This window comes from Paramisgurnus dabryanus, chromosome 12 (assembly GCF_030506205.2).
Source record: "Paramisgurnus dabryanus chromosome 12, PD_genome_1.1, whole genome shotgun sequence".
Taxonomy (NCBI): Eukaryota; Metazoa; Chordata; class Actinopteri; order Cypriniformes; family Cobitidae; genus Paramisgurnus; species Paramisgurnus dabryanus.
The window spans coordinates 34571610-34593050 of NC_133348.1; the positions used below are offsets into that span (position 1 = coordinate 34571610).

General features: G+C 36.3%; 1 protein-coding gene across 1 annotated transcript; it reads left to right on the forward strand.

The window, feature by feature from the left end:
- The first annotated feature begins 1362 nt into the window (after positions 1-1362).
- Positions 1363-21373, forward strand: sptlc2b (serine palmitoyltransferase, long chain base subunit 2b). Its single transcript, XM_065268715.2, has 12 exons — positions 1363-1595; positions 5900-6085; positions 7023-7177; positions 7440-7588; positions 9168-9292; positions 9786-9879; positions 12537-12642; positions 13120-13339; positions 13975-14101; positions 16828-16963; positions 17069-17198; positions 19092-21373. The coding sequence occupies exons 1-12, from the start codon at positions 1449-1451 to the stop codon at positions 19212-19214; spliced, it is 1698 nt and encodes a 565-aa protein (XP_065124787.1). The 5' UTR covers positions 1363-1448; the 3' UTR covers positions 19215-21373.
- Positions 21374-21441: the final 68 nt, after the last annotated feature.

A 21441-nucleotide genomic window follows, 5' to 3' on the forward strand; every position in this document is an offset into this window, starting at 1 on the left:
CCTCCACTGAAGGATGATGGTATGATGGCCTGTCAGGTCCATTTCCTTCTTTATTCCCATGAGTGCTGATGACTGGGAAGAGTACGGACCAGAGGCATGGTTGCTGATGACATCTAGGGTCCATGTCATGTGTTTCATGCAAACAAACCTGATCTGTACTATTGAACATCTGAGACAGAAAAGATTCATATAACATTATGGGGACAGCAGAGGCGCTGTTTAGCAGCTGAGATGAGATGCTCATATAAAGGGCCATACAAGTAAACGACTTAAAAATAGGTGTATAATGACAATAAATATTATGATAGGTTCTGATAAAAGAGTTAAAACAGGTTAAAACATTACATAAGGTGAATAGATATGATTTAGTCAAGGGTTTTCGCTTGTTGGTATCTTATAATTCTGGCAGAAATCTGTTAATCAAGTGGGCATAGATGTATTAAAAAACAAAAATGAGACTTTTAAGGGGTGGGTAGATAAGGTGTTTATGTATTAAATTACATTTATTCATTCAGGAACCCTCACTGTTTTTAGGCCAAATAAATGGAGATCTAATCAGAAATATTACTAATAGTGTAAAAAATTGTAAAAAAAAAAAGACTGAAATTACATTAAAAACAAAACATTAAAAATTATAAAGTTAGTTAAAAACTGATATAAATCTTCAAGCTTTTAGGATTTTTTTGTCAAAATATTTTGAGTGTCAACCACCATCAAAAATAATAATTATGAGAATATGTATTGTCATTTTAAAATCATAAATTTCATACTTAATATCTGATTGTTATATCTTGCTAAATTAAAAAAAACTGTGGCAGAAACTGGTTTCACAGGACATTGCGTGGGAAAGCTTTGGAAAAAGTAATCTAAGTAAATGTGAGGTTGTTTATTAAACAGGAAGCTCAGCTGAACTTTACATTCTGACACAGAAGCCTGACCTTGGAATTTACTTTAAGGAAACAAAGTAGATTTGTAATCCATAATCGATTATTCTTTTTAAAAAAATGTTTAAAAAAGTAAAATTATCTTCTTTATTAAATAGGCTGTTTTTTGAGGGAGAGAAAACTTTGAACACGTAATTGTGTTCAATATTCACTTTCTTGAGGTTTTTTTGGTTGACATGCATTAGATTTTCCATTACTCATATCTAGCATCCAATAAAAAGCGTAACATATGACGTAAGACTGAAGCGTTGTGTGGGTCCACGCCCTCTACGGGGTTACTATCGGGTAATGACGTCATTCTAACTATTAATATTCACTTGTAAGCCGCTCCCTCGTATGACGTTTTTCAAATATATTGGACGTGACTGCGTGTAGGACGTGTTTTCCTGTAATCTGACAGTGGGCGTGGTATAATCGCTGGAGTGATCGGGAGGAGACAGGACAGGAACTGTAGTCAAACAGAGATTAGAAGCGGAGAGAGTTACCGCCCTTCACCAGCCTGCAATGACGCTAAACTCCGTTAGCAAGCTTCTGAATGGAGATACCTGCCACCGAACGAGTCAAACCAAGAAACCCGGCGCAAACGGGTACGTGAAGAGCCACTGCGTCTTCCAAAAGCAGCAAAATAGATCCCGCCGCTCGACAGAAAAGGTGAGGCCGCTTTCTGTGCTCCACACACCCGGAAACACACAACATACAGTCGCTCATACAGAAGAAGCGGTACAGTGTAAACAGTTACAACAGTCCCATTCATACAGGAGTTCGTGTCTAGGCTTGATTTGTTTATTTAAAGAAAAAAGTTAACCGAAAATTCTGTCATGTTTACTCACATTCATCGATTTGTGCTGATATTTGAGGAATGTGGATCACCCCTTTCCCATTGGAAAGTTATTACGTCGAATTTAAGCCCATAACAGACTTTTCACATTTTAGTTAATGCTTATATTTTATAACACTGACGAAAAACATTTATTTTAAAGAAGAACTATACATTAAAATGATCTAAAAAAGCTTTTACTAGCTTTCAGGACAACATTCGGAAACATTTGGTTCATAATAGTTATATAACAGTAATAAATAATAAAAAAGTACTCTAAAAAGTTAAAAGTGTTCTAAAATTTTAATTTATAAGTTTTATTCATACTTCATATATTCATACATCACTGAACTGTTAATCGTGTTTCCATGTTTGTTATGTTATACAATATGTTAAGGAAAGTTATAAAGTGTTACTCTTGATTATACAGGTTTTTACTGTATCACTTTTTGTTCACAAAATTCAGAACATATTTTACAGTATACGCTGTAAAAAAAAAAATTATGGTAAAAAACATACAGCTTTGGTTTCCAGAAAACTACATACACGAAATTTGCTTTTTGAATTACAGCAAAGTTCTGTATATGTCAAGATTCTTAACTTTAGTTCTCATGCCAAAGTTTTGTAAACTTCCTTTTACTGTTTATCACCATACATTTTACGGTGGCTTTTATTTTTAACCTACAGAAACCATAATTTTTACAATAATTCACCGTAAAAGTAGATGTATAATCCCGTTTATATTGCCATGCAAAGCATCAACTGAGATTTTGAAATGCAATTAAGTGTTCAGGGTTAAATGTTTAAAGTTCATTGTTTATTAGTTAGTTGAAGAAGTGGAGTTTTTGTTGTCTTTTGTGTTGATTGTAGTATTGAATATAATAGTGCAGTGTTCAGTTGTGTAATTGGAGAAGCAGTATTTTTATTCATTGCTACCTGAGGATGTTGTCTAAAGAAAAGTGCTTCTGAGCTCAATGGGAGTAACCCAACCCAGAGAAACAACTTTTCAGATAACAAGAGCAGTGTTTTCTTATGATCACTTAATAACCTTTTAATAATAAGTGCTACTTGTGTGCAGGTTTTGCTTTAGTTTATTTTGTAAAATATGTAGGTATTCCAGGCTAACGTGACACCCAAATGTGGAAAACATAAAGCTTCTTTAAAAGATAATGTGAAGCTTTTAAAACATTGTTCTGTTCAACAACCTGACCAGCAATACTGATACAACCAATTTAAAGCAAAAGTTTGGGCCAGGTTTATCAATTTGTCCTACTACCATAGGGTGAGTTGTTTTGTTTGAGAAATGTTTTTTGAAAACAGTCATTATGTGGTAAATGCCCAAATCAACATAGGTTAATGTAATGAGTTAAGTTTCCAGTCTGCATGAAAATAAACATTTGTCTTGTTCCAGCTATGAGTGGTTTTGGCTTGGGTAATTTGGTGCTAACTTGTGCAAATATGATCTACCTATGCTTAGAACTGGTTTTCTCCAAAGGTGTGACACTTCAGCATTGCCACAGACTGTAAACCTGACCTAACCGAGTTTTATGTCAGAAAGCTGATTCAGCATTAGACCCAGCAGTCACATCAAGCCATTACTTACTGGAAGGGCAAGGTTAAGAGAGGGTGTAGTTCGAGAGAAGCATGACTTTGATCACATGCTGTTGCTAAGCAGCAGGAGGGTGTAAGGGAAAACTCAGACTCGTTTGATTGGCCAGCGTGACTCACAGATTAAGTTTCAAACCGAAACTCGTCAGAAAACTCTGTTTGTTTTACCCACCTATCAGTTGTCTGTGGATTTTAGCAGTTGTTGAATTATCTTCTTTTTCTGGTCCTCTTTGTGGTTCCTATAGCATAATGTTTTACAGAAGGGGTTTCATTCCCAAATGTATTTTCATTGTATAAGTAAAATGTGAGTGATGCTTGCCAGTGCAATAGTGGCTTGTGTGTTTTGGGTGCTGTTTACATTACGGTACAAGTTTTTCATCCGTTAATGGGAATTTTTTTATGCTGGTTTGGCTATTCGCTTGTATGACAGTAGCATTTTGGAACATACGCTGTAAAAACGCAAACATTTCAAGACGGCCCTTAAAGTACACCTTTTTCGTTTCTGTATAAACTACTTAAACGCAAATCTGTGATACAATAATGATGGTCGGGCCAGTTGACCATACTGTCATTTGTTGAGCGGGCAAATGCTGCACTGTCACGAAAGTTTATCATTTGCACATTTTCAGTCAAAATAGATGCGAAACACATGTCAATGTGATACGGTTTGAGAAGTTTTGTCTATGCGCAAATCTAAAGCACGCATCCATAAAGTCGCATCTCAAGGCTTGTGACAGCATGTGAATGCGCTTAAAAGGCTTCGACAGAGCGCACAAATACAGAGTTTAATTTATCTTGTGATCGAATGGAAATGTTAACACAAAATGATCTGAATTATTCTCGTAAACATACGGTAGTCTGTTCTTTAAATGTGAACATAAGTTAAACACAGAAACTAAGAGAAAAATTAAACACAAGTCAGGTACATTTACAAGCAACCAAATATTTTGTTTGTAATTGTATTGATGGCTCAATCAGATTGAAACGTCTTCATGTAAACACCTTAATTTGATTTGAATGCCAACCGATATGTTTTTTTTTATGGCCAATGCTTATATTAAGAAAGCTGTATGGATATAACACAAATGTTATCACAGTAAATAAGAGACAAACAGAAAATTGGTGAAACTAAAAAAACAAAACATTTTGCCCATACTTGAAAAATTTCTCCAACTCCCCTTTGACGTTGTACATTTATCGAGAGATAAAGCATGAACTCGATGAGAGATGCTGTGTGCTGCGTTGCCAAGTCCTCCGGACTTCAGACTGTTTCAACAAGTTAATTTTTTATTCTGCAAGTTAAAGATGAAAGGATTTTGTTTATTAATTATTGGTATTTGGACTAGTTTTGAATGTCCCTTGGGATGGTTTCGATATGCGAATCGGGCAACCCTGGCTGTGCGCTTGCCCAGACGTTTGGTTGGGAATAGAATATACAGTACTGTGCAAAAGTCTTAGGTCACCATGCTACTATTTGATTAGTTGTTTTTGCAATGTTATAGTGATCATATAATTATTTCTCAGTCTCTTTAGTCAAATACTACCAGAAAATACAGGAAATGTGTATGTAGTATTAAAAACTGTATAAAAGTATAAGCTGAAGTGTCAAGTATTTAAGATAACCTCCCATTCCACTTGAGCAATAGCAGGAAACTGCAGGATCTCTTTAACCTATAAAATTAAATCCTAATTTCTAATTCTAATCGAATGACTTCAGTCTCCTCAAAAAGCTCAAGATGTGTTTCGTGCCAAGAGAGGTCACACTAAATACTGACTGATGCCTGAAGAAGACATTTAGTCCTGAAAATTTGTTTTGTTTTTAATTTTGTGTACATATAAATTATTAAAGTATTAAAACTTTGCGAAAACAACAAAGCTGCACAGTACTGTACATGTAATCAGATTGCAATGTTTAGGTACATGTAAACTGTCATAACTAGTCAGATTAAATTCAGTTGGATTGACAAAATTTTGAGCATCTAAACATCTCCTATCTAATCTATAACTCTTTCCCCGCCAGCATTTTTTATGATTTTCACAAAAGTTGAATGCCTCCCAGTAAATGCTGTTCTTTAAATATATAAACATACAATATTAAATTAAAGAACAGACCCGCTGCTTTAAAACAAAACAAACAAAAAACATTTCATCCTACTTTCATTGGTTCTCTTTTATCACCTCTCAAACATGGGTAGGTTTCCTCAAAAACACAAAACTTGTAAAGGACTTTTGATAGAGATCAGATGCAAAGCGATCCTCAAAACTTAGACGGACAGACAGCTGTTTGCCCTAGGGTGATACTTCGGGGTTTTATAAGTTGCGGAAGTGCGCCACCTGGTGGATAGCGGTATTGCGGATGACGAGATAACTTGTCGATGACAGGGAAAGAATTAATGTGTTTTACTTCAATAAAATCATACACAAAAGTATGGCAAACCCTTACAATAGTTTGTTGGTATCTGCACTGTAGATGCGTTATTGTATTTGATCAGATATTCATAATAAATGTGTCTGCTTTTAATTTCAACAGAACCATCATGTTTCAGCACTTTACAACAAGCCCTTTGAGCAGTCATTTGAGGAGACGCCATTGCTGGTGGCCGTCCTCACCTACATGGGTTATGGCATCCTCACCATTTTTGGCTACCTGCGAGACTTCCTGAGGGAATGGAAGTTTGAGAAGTGTCATCTGGCCCGAGAGCGAGAAGAACAGAAGGTAGACCTAAAACACTCTCAGTTTAGTTTGTTATTGTGCTTTCACACCACCACCGGCGAGAGCGTCAGTTGAAGCTCTGGCTGCCCTGCCAAAGATGCTTTTGGTAAGGTGTAGTTGATGCTCGAATGCATTCTCTGAACTCCTCTTAAGCGGAGGTTTCCGCCTTCCGATTGGTTGCCGCCAAACTGCGTCATAGCTCATTACCATAAAGTTGAACTGATTTCAACTATCCTCGAACACTCACACCATACATGACGTGCTGCGCCATTGCTTCTCGTCGGCTCTCATTGAAAATTGCGGTGGCGGTGTGAAAGCACAGTAAGTCAGTGGTGTAGATCAGGGCTATTCGAATGTTACCCTGGAGGGCCGAGCACTACAGAGTTTAGCTCCAACCCCAATCAAACGTTCAAACCCCAACCAGACCTTGATGAGCTTGCTCAGGTGTGTTTGATCAGGGTTGGTGCTAAACTCTGCAGTGCTCTGGCCCTCGAGGGTAAGATTTGAATAGCCCTGGTGTAGATGATCAAACATCAGTTTTTCTATTACTTATACATGGACTGTTTAAACATTGCTTAGTAGTAATATCTCAAATATAATGCCTTTTCCCTAGCAAGAGTTTAGCAACTGCATACCAATGCACAAAAGCATATGGCCTTTCTAAGCAAAAAATATTTTATAAAACAATACATTTTAAATTTCTGTGAATAAGTAGGTAGGATGATTTTCACATCATTTTAAAGAAAAAACTCTAGACTTACATTGCAGTTAAATTTTTGTACAGACAAGAAGCACCTATGCATGTGATCAAAGTAATTAGAGTAAAAGTCTTATGACATTACAAATTGTATCCTTTGTCCTGGTTTGTATTATTTTGAATAATTTCTCTGTGTCATTTAGCACTTGTAGATTTATATTTGTTTGTATTTTTTGTTCTCAGGATTTTGTTCCACTGTACCAGGACTTTGAGGACTTCTACACTAGGAACCTGTACATGAGGATCAGAGATAACTGGAACAGACCCATCTGCAGCGTTCCTGGAGCAAAGATGGACATTGTGGAGCGGACCACGCCTGATTACAACTGGACCTTTGAGTAAGTCTTTTTTAAGCTCCTTTATGTTTGTGTGTCTACACTGCGGTGTGATGTGGGTTTTAGAAAGTGTAAATTCTGTAAACATGAAACTGCAAACTGCATAACACATTGGAGTATTGAAGCAAAATATTTAGAGATGCATTTTAAATGTTTGGCAACCGAAACTATTTGCCAGCAAATAGCAAAAAATTGCTACTTTATATTTGTGAGTTTGTAGTGTATTTCTTTGATGTTCATGTGTGACCAAGTTTTTGTCTCACAGACACACGGGACGGGTCATAAAGGATGTGATTAATATGGGCTCATATAACTACCTTGGCTTTGCGGAGAGTTCTGGTGCGTGTGCTGATGCTGCGTCAGATTGCTGTGTGAAATACGGTGTTGGGGTTAGCAGTACAAGGCAGGAAATAGGTAACCATCTCTGACAAACTTTTGCAAATATTCATGTTTCTGGTATAATGGGGGCCAAAGGCAAATACTGTGACATGTTGGTGTTAGGGTAGGTTTTAAGGCTAATAATAATAATTTTTAAGGGACTTTTTTTGGTTGAAGCAAAATTTACATGAACATGTTCTGACTCTAATGGTACGTACACACCAAAAGCAAAGCAATTCGGACTTCCGGTTTGGTGCACATGTGTACCAAACGCAATCTTTAACATTATTTTACATGCAGAACATACTTCCCACTCGAGTTCCAGCATAAACATATTAAGTGCAGGACCGCAAGTTTGTTTAGCAAAGCCGCTAAAAGCAAATGCGTTTTTCCATTTAATTTGATTTTCTATGTAAACCCATGCTAGATGGACGCGTTTGACCATTATGCACACATCTTGTGTCTTTTGTAGATTTAAGACGCAGTTTTGTGTTAAAAGTTAAAAAATTTCAGTGCAGTGAACCTTATCACGGTAAATTCCAGAACAGTGGACCAATCAGGAAACCTTGGAGGCATAAAGCCTCTGGATATTCTGTGATGTGACTATTGCAGATGTGCGATGTCGATGCTGAAACAACATATTGTGCAGCCCTACTCTCCAAACAATCAGCGTCCAAACAATCCGTGTCAATAAGCTCTTCACTGATTGGCTTGCATGACAATGCATCATGTGAATTTCACGCTTGAGTTGAAAAACTTGCATGATAGACCAGTTCACATCATTTGCGTTGCCTGGTGCAAATTCGCATCTTATTGTGTCTTTGCATTGACATTTTATGTAATTACTACTAATGCAAAAAATAATATTTACTTTTGGTGTGCACGTAGCATAAGAATGAAACTTATTATTTAAATTGAATGATCTTGGTCGCGTAATTTATTACATGAAATTCACCACAAAATGCTAATTTATGTATTAGTTGGTAGGTGTCAACAATAATCGATTCGGCAATGCATCGCAATGCGGGCATGCACGATTCAGCATCGATGCAGCAAAGTGCCATAATCGATTATGTCACTGTTTATTTTCTGGACTCGAATGGACAATAAAGTTGTGAAGTTTCAATTACTTCCGGGGGCATAACAACAACAATCAAAACGGCTGAGGCAGAGAGATGACCGTGATAGATGGGTAAATAAAAACGCACCCTTTTCCATGGAAAGTGGACATATGGGCACTTTTCGGATTCTACGAAGTTAATGGGAAACTAGACAAGACTTACGCTGTGTGTAAAATTCTCATCTCAGGTATATAATTCTCATTGTCTTAAAGCTGCTAAGCTTCCGTTTTTGTTGAGAATAGTTGCACTTGACTTTACTACTTGACTGATTAAAAATTTGCATTGTTGTGTACAGTAGAATTCTGATGCATCGCAATGCATCGTAGAATCGAATTGAATTGAATCGTTACCTGAATTCAAGTTTTAAAAGTTTTTCAAGTGATTACCTCACAATTCAAGTTTTATTGTTTACTAGTAGTTTTCTGATTTGACCTTGAAAAATAAATTTTTACTCGTTGTTTGTTTGAATCAATGAAGTGTTTTGTCTGTTTCAGGAAATTTGGACAAACACGAGGAGCTGGAAAAGCTGGCAGCCAGGTTTTTGGGAGTAGAGTCATCCATGGTGTTTGGAATGGGCTTTGCTACAAACTCCATGAATATTCCTGCACTCGCGGGCAGAGTAAGGGTTTGTTTTTACTCGAAACATCTGCTTCAGCACCTGATGTTTTCTTTCACTAGAAAAGCTTAAACAGTAAGTCACATGGAATGCTAAGAGTTTCCTTTTACATCAAAGCAAAGTAGGGTGGGAAGGAACATTGAGGTTTCATTGTCATTGTTTTGGTCCTTTATTGAAAACACTCCCATTGTCCATGTGTGTTTTATCAGTGTATGCTTCGAGTCACGTAAGTTAGTCATAACTTAGTCACACAACACGTCATTGAACGCATTGGTATCAGCATATGGACACAAATTCCATTCACAGCGGATTCAAATGCTTTTGCCAGTAAATGACATTCCGACATGTTCTCCGGACATTCCTACTTGTTCTGGGTGAAACACAGACCTTATTTCAGTTACTGTTGCCCATGATATTTAAGAGGTTTACCATTTTAATAGTTGAAAGGTTTTTTTTTTTTTTTTTGGAGATTTATGTGTTTGTGTGTGTTTATCAGGGCTGTCTGATCTTAAGTGATGAGCTCAATCATGCTTCTTTGGTTCTGGGTGCCCGTCTATCCGGTTCCACCATCCGTGTGTTTAAACACAACAGTAAGTTCATGTGATTTGCAATTTTGGTTATCCACAATGAAACAATTCACTAAACTACATGTGTAATCCATGCGCAATACACAAAGTATTTTAACACTGTATGCAGTAGGGAATGTCATAGTAGTCAACTGTCATGTAAAGTTATGCAAATATTGACTGCTCAAACAGTAAGATTGAATGGCTTTATTCAGTTATTTTTTTAAACCTTTATTGCTCTGGTTTCACAGACAAGACTTAAGGCACTAGACTAAGACACATATCTCAACTGAAAATAGCTTTCACTGACGGATCTTAAAATATGCCAGTGCCATTGATTTGTCTCAATATGCCCACCAGTAACGTCTTTTTCTAAGGCATGCTTATAAAAGATGCTTAAAGATCTTAATTTAACTAGCGAATAGTCCTGGCTTTAGCTAAGCTTTGTCTGTGAAACCAGGCCATTATGTTTTAGCAGTTTTATGCTGTAAAGGGGATGAGTTACTAGTTTATCCCATTTTCTTCAATAGCCATTAAAGCAACACTTTTAATAATGAATCATTTGTAATAATTTCAAGCAATCTAACAATTTTAACAAATGGTATGACGCATAATTTGTGGCTCATTTCGGAGGTTGTGTCCACTGGAGGTGTCATTTATGGGCCATTGCGGTCTCATTTAAACAGCTGTGAAAACTGGCAAACGATGTAAAGTTGTTTATCGATCCAGTTGGCAGGAATGGCATATTAAAGGGGACATATTATGAAAATCTGACTTTTTCCATGTTTAAAGGGGCATTTCACCCGTAGAAACATTGATCTTTATTGAAAGTGGATCATATTTGTAGTCGAAATGTAACATACATTTAGAATTTGGTGCCTATTTGACCGAGAAAAGGGGTGTTTGTAGTCTCACCCCCTCAACAAAGATATTGCACTTCCTTCTTTCAATGATGCAAAATGATGATTTTTACATCATTGAAAGAAGGAAGTGCAACACTGAAATCTGTATTTCTCCTGTCTCAGCGGCAACTGAGGAAATTATGCATGACAATTCAAAAACATGACTGGGGTTCTAACTATACAAAGCCTAATGCAAATGGGTGAAGTGTCCCTTTAACTGCTATAATTGTGTCCCCAGTGCTTCTATTAACCTAGAAAATGTGAAAAAGATCAACCCAGTAACTTAGTTTTGGTAAACCATTCTCTGCAAGCATGTGAAAAAATAGGTCATTGTAATTTGGCTCCTATTGTGATGTCAGAATAAGGTAATACCGCCCCCCTTATCTGCACTATCCAACCACAGCACTGCCATTTAGTTCAGAGAGAAAGAGAGAGAAAAGAAGGACTTGACAGCACAATTGAGCTTCAATTACAACAAACCACCATCATTGTGATCAGTGTTTGCACTTCATCAACTCATTTGCATTTTAAATGACACACCCAAAACGGCACACTTTTGTTCAGACCTAGATTAAGACTTAGTTTACATCTTAAAAAAAATCTCATAATATGTCCCGTTTAAATAATACATCAGTCATAAAGAAGCTGTATGTAGTTTTTTTTACTCTATTAAATAAAAAATAAATATTACTTTAATATATTTTTTATATTAATATAATTATTATATTAATATTATATACATTTATAATATTCGTAGATATAAAGGAAACATACCAAGTTTACGTATCTGTTTCTCTGATGAATAATGTTGTAGCAAGTTCTTCTTTTTAAAATGTTCCTTACGTGTAGGGTTGGGCATCGTTTCAAATTGATTCTGCATATCAATTCCAATTTCTAACGATTCTTGGTTTCGATTCCAAAGGGATGTAAAGCAATAGCAGTCAAGCCTTTTAGGTCAAAATATAAATTTTTATAGCTCATTATAGTTGGGTGTACATCCTACTGCATATACTTCTGCGTCGTTGTCCATTTTGACGTGCAAACACATGCAGACCACTGGTAGGCAGTATCCATGTGTGTAACCACAGTAGCAGCTCAACAGCCAAAGAAGCAGCAGCTTGCCCAGTAAACCAACAAACAAAGAAGAATAAGCAGCCTACGGACAGTCTACGGTGTAGGGTACTCACGACTACAACTTGCACTTGACAGCTAAATACAAAAAAGAAGGCTACATAAAAACTTTTTAGGAGCTGCAAAACTTTTAAACATGGCAAGCCTGGCTCAAAATGATTTTTTTAATATTGTTCCAGTTTTTCTGATTTTGCAAAATGCAGCCACGCGTTAGGAATTTTATAACAAGGATACAATTCGATCCAATTGAAATTCCATTCCCAACCCTACTTGTGTGTCAGGATGTCTGTTTTTGTTTTGGCCTTTGTGATCCCACACACTCGTTTGCTTTAAATGAGACCGCAATGGCCCATAAATGCCACTTCTGGTAACCTCCGAAAAGAGCCACAGATTTGTTGTGTTATAAAAATCCACACAAGTTGGTTCATAATTTACAAACAACACAAAACACTACAAATGTAAAAAGGAGCAGATAAACTTATGCTTTCCATGGTTAGTTGTGCTCCTGTATATGTCTGGCAACCTAAAAGGGGGGCTGAGGGGAAAACGTCCCCAATATTTTGAATTTAGACTGCAATACTAAGTTCATCCGCTAGGGGTCAATGTTACATTCCGCTCCTTTAAATGTACTTTTATACTCATTGTCAGATATGCAGAGTCTGGAGAAGTTGCTTCGGGATGCCATCGTGCACGGCCAGCCTAGAACCCATCGACCCTGGAAGAAGATCCTCATCATCGTGGAGGGAATTTACAGGTACAATCGAAATATGTACTGTTGTTTTTTTTAAATAGCGCAGGAACCTGATACAGTGTCTTACATTTTTAAATGGCTGTAGGCATTGCAATTATACAGTAATAATCATCAATTCTTCTGTTTTAACATGAAAGCAGAAACTGTGAATATTGTACATACTGGTAACTCTTTACAGCTTATTTTAATTATTAATGTTGCATAATGATGTTGCAAAATGTTGAACCTGTTTTTATTCAGAACCCTAATCCTCCTCCATTTAAGAAAGTTCAAGTAGTAATATGACTGAAATGTGTTTTACTTGTTTTTTAAATGGTATATAGATCTCAGCTGCCTAATAAAAGATGGGTCAAAGTTTAAAGGTTTCAATAGATGTTTATATCCTTTTTTCTATTCTTTTCTATTAACTTACCAAATGTTATGCAGACTTTACATTTTCTGGGTAATAGATTAATGTTACATGTTTGTTTTTCTGTGTAGTATGGAGGGCTCAATAGTGCGGCTTCCAGAGATCATCGCCCTTAAAAAGAAATACAAAGCCTACCTGTACCTCGATGAAGCTCACAGTATTGGGGCACTAGGACCAAGAGGTAGAGGTGTGGTGGACTACTTTGGCCTTAATCCGACTGACGTTGACATTATGATGGGCACTTTTACCAAGAGCTTTGGTGCTGCTGGAGGATACATCGGAGGAAAGAAGGTAAACGGCCTCCTACTGTTGTCATCCAAAATTCCTGGTTATAGAAAAGTGGAAACATTAGAGAATTTTAAAGACCTGTGAGATTTTACAGTGGATTCTTTATAGGCCTATATTTTGTATTTTATTCAAAAATTTTGCATATCCTTGTGGACTATTATACACTTATAAATGTAAACCAAACATTTAAAGGACATACAAATATCAAAAGATTAAAAAATGATTCAAATAATAATGGTATGAGACCTCTTGGGGGGTTATGGTGGTATTATTTGGGGTCCTCCAAATATAATTTGAATTCCAAAGAAATGTATTATTGAGCTAATGATAAACGTTATTAAAATGAAGAGCATAAAGTTTCCAAATCTACTCTAAATAATATTAAAATGTTATATAGTATGTTAACAGTATGTGACTGTAGATCAACAATATTTATACCAAAAATGTTATTTTTATACGTAACAATCATAACGCAGTACTTAAATCCAGTCTTAATTTGTTACATGTACTGGGGGTCCCTGCTCCTCCTCTCTATCAATTTAAGGGGTCCTTTTGGCTTCCCATTTCTGCATTAACCCAAATACATGTAATTTAGGACACCACTTCAATTTTGTGTTTATTTTCATTATTCTTTGTAGGAGCTGATAGATTATCTTCGCTCACATTCTCACAGTGCAGTTTACGCTACCTCAATGTCCTCACCCGTCACCCAGCAGATTATCACTTCTATGAAGTGCATTATGGGAGAGGACGGCACCACATTAGGTGAGTTTAAGTAATTTTTCTGGTTAAATGTTGTGTCAAGCTCAAAGTTGATGAGCAGACTATTTTCCCAGAAAACGGTTACATCATTTATATGTTGACCTTGATGTTTATTTCAAGTTGAACTCAACTTCAGTAATATTTTACATTACAGTAATACAATGTTGCATAAATAATTAAATTGAGCAATTCCATGCAAACGTATAATCAAGTTTTTACCCAAAATTTTTAACCTATACTGATTGCTCGGATGTCGATGTTTGGCATATGAAGACAAAGTCTCGGTTAAACCAGCATTTTTTTTTCCATAGTTAAGTAAGTGCAATTCTTAAATTTCAGAATTGCCATGTCCATAACGGAGAAATTAACAGAATTCCTACAAAGTATGCAAACTTGTCTTCCAAAACTTATTTTTGTAACATCCATTTTATTTTTGTACCTGTTTATATGCATGTTTTCTTCATCGAAAATAGACTGATGTTTTTTTCTGATCATTTTTGATGATCTCTATCATTAGGGGTTTAGGAAAATATAAACAGGAGGTTAAATATATTGGTAATAAATGCATTATCTGAGAAATTTATATTTCAAGTTTTGACTGCTAATGTGGAATTGCTAATGTGAGGTTGACTTGCCGTCCCAATGACTCCAAAACTGTGAAGTGTAGTTTTAAAGAGAGCCACAGGATGGCAGCATCAATCATCAAAAGAGAAAACTTATGATAATTATGTGTCTCATTCTTGTTTAATGTATATTTAGGAACTTTCTATATGTTCTTAACTTGTTAATACTCTATTAGGTTCACATCACGTTTACCGCCTAATCATAATTTATCATTTTGCATAGCTGCATTTTGTATCCTTTACTTTTGATTGTCTGTACTTTGCATCCGTATATTTTTAGGTTTATAAACGAGTTGGACTTTGATCTGGATATGATTGGTTTATGATATAATACTAACTGTAAAAAAGTATTGCATTTTATTAGTGCATGCATTAGGCCAGAAACATACTTGGTGCTTGCAGGTTTGCTGTCATTATACTTTACATATGCATTACAGCGGGATTCAGGGAATAAATGTCACCTAGCACCGTTAAACCAATGTTGTTAAATGTGTTGTTAGTTCTATAAACATCAACAATTCAGCTAACATCTATAAAGCCACAGTAATCGCTGACCTGACACAACTGACTATAGGAGACTAATGCCTGCTATAGCACCTACATTGAATACATGCATTGTGTAATGAATTATGTTCTTCTTGCACATTTTACAATGCACAAGATGTGAAATTGAGCTAGTATAGATGGAGGTGTTTATCTGTCCTTTAAGAGCGTAACATTAGAAAATTTCCAGCGTTGCATAGAGTTATTTATCAGCAAAGTTTTGTTTGGGAAAAGTAAATTTGATGACTCAGCGATTGCTTACGCTAACTCCATCTCTGCTATTAGTAATAGGCACCAAACTCAATTTCAGCCCCGTGTGATTTAACAAGGTGCCCATCTGGAAAACCAAATTTTCAGCTCAAACACACATCCCATCTGTAACTCTTCAAGTCTCTGTAAGGCTTTAAAATGGGCAACAGGGGTGAAGATCTCCTTAAAACTTTAGCGAGGTCCTTCAGTATGAGATGGGCAGTTAGCCTTTGTCACTGTCAGAAAAAAGATACATGAAGGTACAAAAGCTGTCACTGGGGTGGTCCTTTAAAAAAAAAAAAAGTACCTAAATGGTACACAGGACCTTTTTAAATGGCAGAGCTTTTGTACCTTTTTCTGAGAGTGTACTGTATGTGCATGCAATAATTAGCTGGTTTTGTAATTATGTTATGTTATACACTACAGTATTGTTTTTGTTTGTACAGTAAAATGTGTTAATATTAATGGCGTATACATTTTGAAACCGTTAAGATAACGTTTTAAACCATGGTTAAACTAACATTTGATTTAGCAGTATAAAAACAACACCCAATTTTGACCCGCTATGCTTATAAAAAGCCATAGAAAATAAGTCGTCTTTACTTTACAACTTATTCAGAGAAATAACGCTGACTGTGTATACTCTTTATGTCATAAAACATTATTTCACGCGCTCCTTTATAGTCTTATCATAAACAAAAATGCACGCGAGTGGTTTCTGGAGAGAGAAATAATAAATAATATGCAAACTTAAGACGCTGCGTAGAAGAGAGGGCAGGACTCTAAACAGGTCATGCGTCTTTCCGGGACCTTGCAGATGCCGGCATATCATTGGCAGTATGAATGAACAAAAAATCAAACGATCCCGGAAAAATCCAGGATGCATTTTCCGTGTATTTTCCGGAATGTCTGTGTGAAAAGGGCTTAACAGAGTGTAGCAGACACACTCACTATAAATGCCTTATCCTGCCCAATTAAAACATAGACATTGCAAATAACATCAGAAGTAACAATTAATTTACGTACACATATCCTTAAACTTAATCTTGTGTGACTGATACGCTGTAAACCGGGTGAAAGCAGCACATCTGTCCTCAATAAGTCATCACAATCATTTGTGTCTATAGAATGGTGCCGGGTCAGCGTTAGATATTTAAACAAGCCATTAAATTTACATCTGAAGAAGCAATAGTTATAGTATTGTGTTTTTTTTAGCAAACATCATTTATTTTATAAATAGTAAAAAAAAATTGCCCTGGAAAGTGTTTTCTATAGCAATGTAGATGATTAGCGTGTATTTTTTCTTTCATGCAGGTCAGGAAAGACTCAATCAGCTGTCAGAAAACACAACCTACTTTCGCAGAAAACTCAATGAGATGGGCTTCATCATCTATGGAAACAATGACTCGCCTGTTGTACCCTTGATGCTTTACATGCCAGCTAAAATCGGGTCAGTGTCACATTGTTCTAAATCATGGCTATTATATTTGCTGAAATGCTATTTTGGGAAGTTGTTTGAAGTTACTTAAATGTCTTTTGTACTTCTGCTGTTTAGAGCGTTTGGTCGGGAGATGCTCAAGAGGAACATTGGGACGGTGGTGGTTGGGTTTCCCGCCACACCCATCATCGAGTCCCGGGCACGATTCTGCGTTTCTGCTGCTCACACCAGAGAAATGCTCGACACCGTAAGTCACAGTAACACAGCTTTTTACGTAAAGACACCATATTTACTTACTTGATAAATGTTTATTACTTAATTGTGCATGAATCAAGTGCTCCTGTATAACTTGGAGGTAGAGCAATGCATTAGCAGCGCAAAAGGCTGTGGGTTTAAAGAAGGGGGGGCACGATTTTTGAGAAACCCTTTGGAAAAGGTAAGGGGTCCGAGTACCAACACACACTTGTAGCCAATCAGCAGTAAGGGGCGTGTCTACTAAACGACATAGTTGCCTGGGTTGCGTATATGTGTGGGGCGGGTCTATCAAAAGAAGGTCCAGATTCTATTGGGGCAGGGGTGTGTTTGTTTAGGGGATTTCAAATGTCAACTAGGGATGTCAATTTATGCAATTTCCCATATTCGATGATCATTTAAATTAACGATCAATCAATCGAATAATCGTTAACAGTAATAGTGCAATAAGCCTTCACTGCAGTGGCATATAGCCAATGACATAAAAGTGTGCATAAAAACGACAGCTTCCTCACGCGAATTAAAAGATGCTAGTGGGATTGTAAAATGAGTTTATGTAGTTGTTGTTTTGATAAAATCATCATTTAAACTTATCTCGTAATGAAATATAATGACTAATAGACACAGTGTATAACTCCGCCTCACATGGGCACTCTGCAACAGACGCATGAAAGTCCATGTCAAAATAACAGTTTTATTATCATCAAGTGTTATTTATCAAGTTTTTTACCTCGCTTTCCGAGTCGTTGATACACTGTTTGTAATTATATCCAAGAAGCACACGAAGAGCACTTTTCTCGTCGTCACCTCAGCTTAGACGTACTTTCAGCGAAGATGCTTATATTACGGAGATGGCAACCTTCCATTAGAAAACACGCAGCGCCTCAGCCAGTCAATAATGATGATCAGTGATATATGTGCAGGCGTTCAGGGTGTAACAACAGTCAGTTACAGTTTACATTTGACAGTTTCTTGCAACAATTTAAGATTACATTTTAATCTGTTCATTAAAAACGGCTTCTGGTCTCCTTCTCTGTATATAGCAGCGTTGCTATGCTAATTTTGCAGGCTTCCCTGAAGAGGGTCTTTGCTTTCAGTATCCTAAACGTATTTGCATCGGACCTTCTCAGATCCACTGCGGATGTCATTTCGTTGCGTTGGCAGCCAGCCAGCCTCGTCTCGCATGACGTTAAAAAGCACATGCGTGTGCTTGGCATCGAGCATTGTTGTGATCATAGCTAGTAGTTTAACTTTTGCGCGCTCGCTTAATTTTTTTTCTCCGACTGTATGTGTTTTGCGCAGGCGCCGCACACACGTGCATGATCTTGTTTTTCAACAATCGTTAAGTTTTATCGAGTAAATTCTTATCGACAATTAATCGAAGATCGATTAATTGTTAACATCCCTAATGTCAACGTTGGCTTTCAGAGATTGTGCACCCTGCCTTTAAACCCAGAGAACACACATATACATAAAATGTATACCATGCAATGCACTGTAAGTCGCTTTGGATAAAAGCATCTGCCAAATGCTTAAATGTAATGAGTCAACATTAAAAGTTAGATAGTACTACAGTTTTGTCATTCATTTTCCCTTAAAGGGATAGTTTGCCACAAAATTCTGTCATCATTTACTCACTTTTACTCGCATACTTGAAAAACATGTTTCATTTTCATAAGTGAATGTCAAAAAGTGTCCTAATCTACCTCCGTTCACCCTATCTGTCCCTGCTCAATGTCACCGCTAATGTTTTTAAGCTACTGTATATGAATCAGCAGATCATTCATCTGAAACTCTGACTCACCTCTGAGTCAACTACAATCTATAAACATTAACCCGAACATCTAACCAAGCATGTAATAACGCAAACATCTCATTTATTTCTCAGGCTTTAAAAGCCATCAGTGAAGTTGGCGACGTACTTCATCTGAAATACTCCCGATACAACAGACCCCAGAGCGAAGACACAGACTGTTTTTCATACCTGGAGAGCCACCACGACCACCAGTAGCACTTTCCAGTTCTCATGATCACATGATTGCTTTCCTTCACTGCGTTTGTCTTGTGTGTGTGTTTAACTTATTTGTACTTTTCACAGCCATTCATTTCAGTGGGCTTAAACTTATTGAAGCCCACCGATTGACCAAATTTCAAGCCTTACCTCAGTGGTCAGTAACCATATTTATATCAATGTGCAATATCTTTAGCTGTTGACACTTCAAATCAGATATAATTTTACATAAGAAATCTACTTATGTGTAGAGTTAAGTATTTAAATCCATTAAAAGTAATACAAGTAATTGTATTTGTAGAGAATTATTTGTTAATATGTATTTCAGTGCAGAGTATTTGAAGGGAGTTGTGTGTACGTTTCTGTACACATGTTATTTTTTTCTACTATATATGATGCACCGATAGAAAAACTTAAAAACTACATTTAAGGTAAAAGCATGCGACTGCTCACATACTCTGTGCAGTGTCTCTGCATTTCACCTACTACATATTAGCCTTGCTTAGGTCCACAAATCTTCATATTAAATCTTTAAAGTTTAAAAATGCTAATTTCACTGTGTATATAGATTAGAAGTAATGCACTATTGATAATATTGAAAAACTGATCATCTGTCTTTTGTTTCATAATGGCTTTCTGTGATGAAAATTTTATTTTCAATTACCAATTTTTTATTTGATTCGCGGCACTTTCCATAAATAGGACACATGAGATTGGGTTCATGTTTTAAACTATATTTAAGAAGCATTTAAGTTACAAATGTCATATATGGGGTAGTTGAGTACATTATATAAATACAATCTTAAATTCATTGTTATTGTTTTTGACACAATCCGTACGGATTTTATGAGGTGGCTTATTCATAACAATTCAGACGACCACACTCGGACGTGTTTGTACGATTTGCTTTCGCCCCTTGACATTGAGGTTAGGAGTGGGGATTCTTTATTGTTTTTTATGATAAGTGTACATTTTTGTATGATTCACTGCGTACGAATTCATAAGAATTTTCCTACCCTTAAAATGTTCATGACCTTATTACTGCAAGATTTACCCCATTACCATAAGATTTTCTTAAAATTGCATCTTAAAATTTTAATAACAAAGAAATAAAATAATTTGGATAACATTATGATAATGATAATGTTTTTACGCAAATATTTGTGCTAACATGACACAAAAATATTAATTTATCAGTTGATTTGTTTTATTATTATATACATTTGTATTGATTTTGCACAAAGTAGGGTCCAATAAAATTTTCTAACCCACCCACTCCCTGTTCGGGTGTTCCCCCAAGGTCCATGCCATTAATCTTTATCACAAAATCGCATGTAAAACTAAATATAACATACATATACATCCACATAACAAACAAAAAAAACATACATATTGAATTTGTTTTTTCAAAAATTTTAAATTGGAAAAACTTTGTCCACAAACTTGCTATCCCTGACTCAGTGACAGTTTCAATAGGGCAAAATCCCTGTTACTGGCCAACCTGTTACCCGTTTCATCAACAAACAAAAAAAAAGGGTCTAATGTGTATTCTGTTTGTGGAAGTGCCTTATGTCTTACTTGAACACCTGTTATTTAGTGTTGATTCGCATATCTGACAATTACTTAGCCATGACATAACATCTCACTTCCATCTTTCTGTCAGATGTGTACAGACAGCGGAGGAGAGATGTTGCCTTTTATTATATAGCTGCTTTTTTCTGTTTTAATGAGATATATTAATGTAATCTGTGTTTAAAATGTTTTGTTCTTTGTAGCTCTAATGAAAGTGCTAATACGGGTCACTGATATCAGATGAAGTGCTCTTTTATGTCTGTATATATGATGATGTGGCTTTTGCCTGTCGGATTTATGGTTTTGTTTTTTTTCAGTGTTTTATTTTCCTTTTGTTTTCTGAAGTCTTGGTCTTAATCGGAAGGCAGCTCTGAATATGTCTCTTAGTACACATGTAAGACTATTTAAGCTACTGATGACTGTTAAGAGAAGCAGATATGACGTTGGCGCAGACTGTAAGCATTAGCCTATGGACTCGAGTATATTGCCACAGACCTGCATTTGACATTGAATCCAAAGGACATTCCACACTGTTCATTTGTTTTTTTATGAATTGCAACTTTCAGCAAATAAACATGTTTTCGCAATTGTGGTGTGTTTCTTGCAAAATTTCCTACCCCCATACACTGTCAGAGAGAAATGGTCCCAAGCTGTC

Coding starts and splice junctions, on each gene's coding strand:
- sptlc2b (XM_065268715.2), top strand. CDS start 1,449: ATGACGCTAAACTCCGTTAGCAAGCTTCTGAATGGAGATACCTGCCAC. Junction 6,086..7,022: donor GAGAGCGAGAAGAACAGAAG/GTAGACCTAAAA, acceptor TTTTGTTCTCAG/GATTTTGTTCCACTGTACCA. Junction 9,880..12,536: donor CCGTGTGTTTAAACACAACA/GTAAGTTCATGT, acceptor ACTCATTGTCAG/ATATGCAGAGTCTGGAGAAG.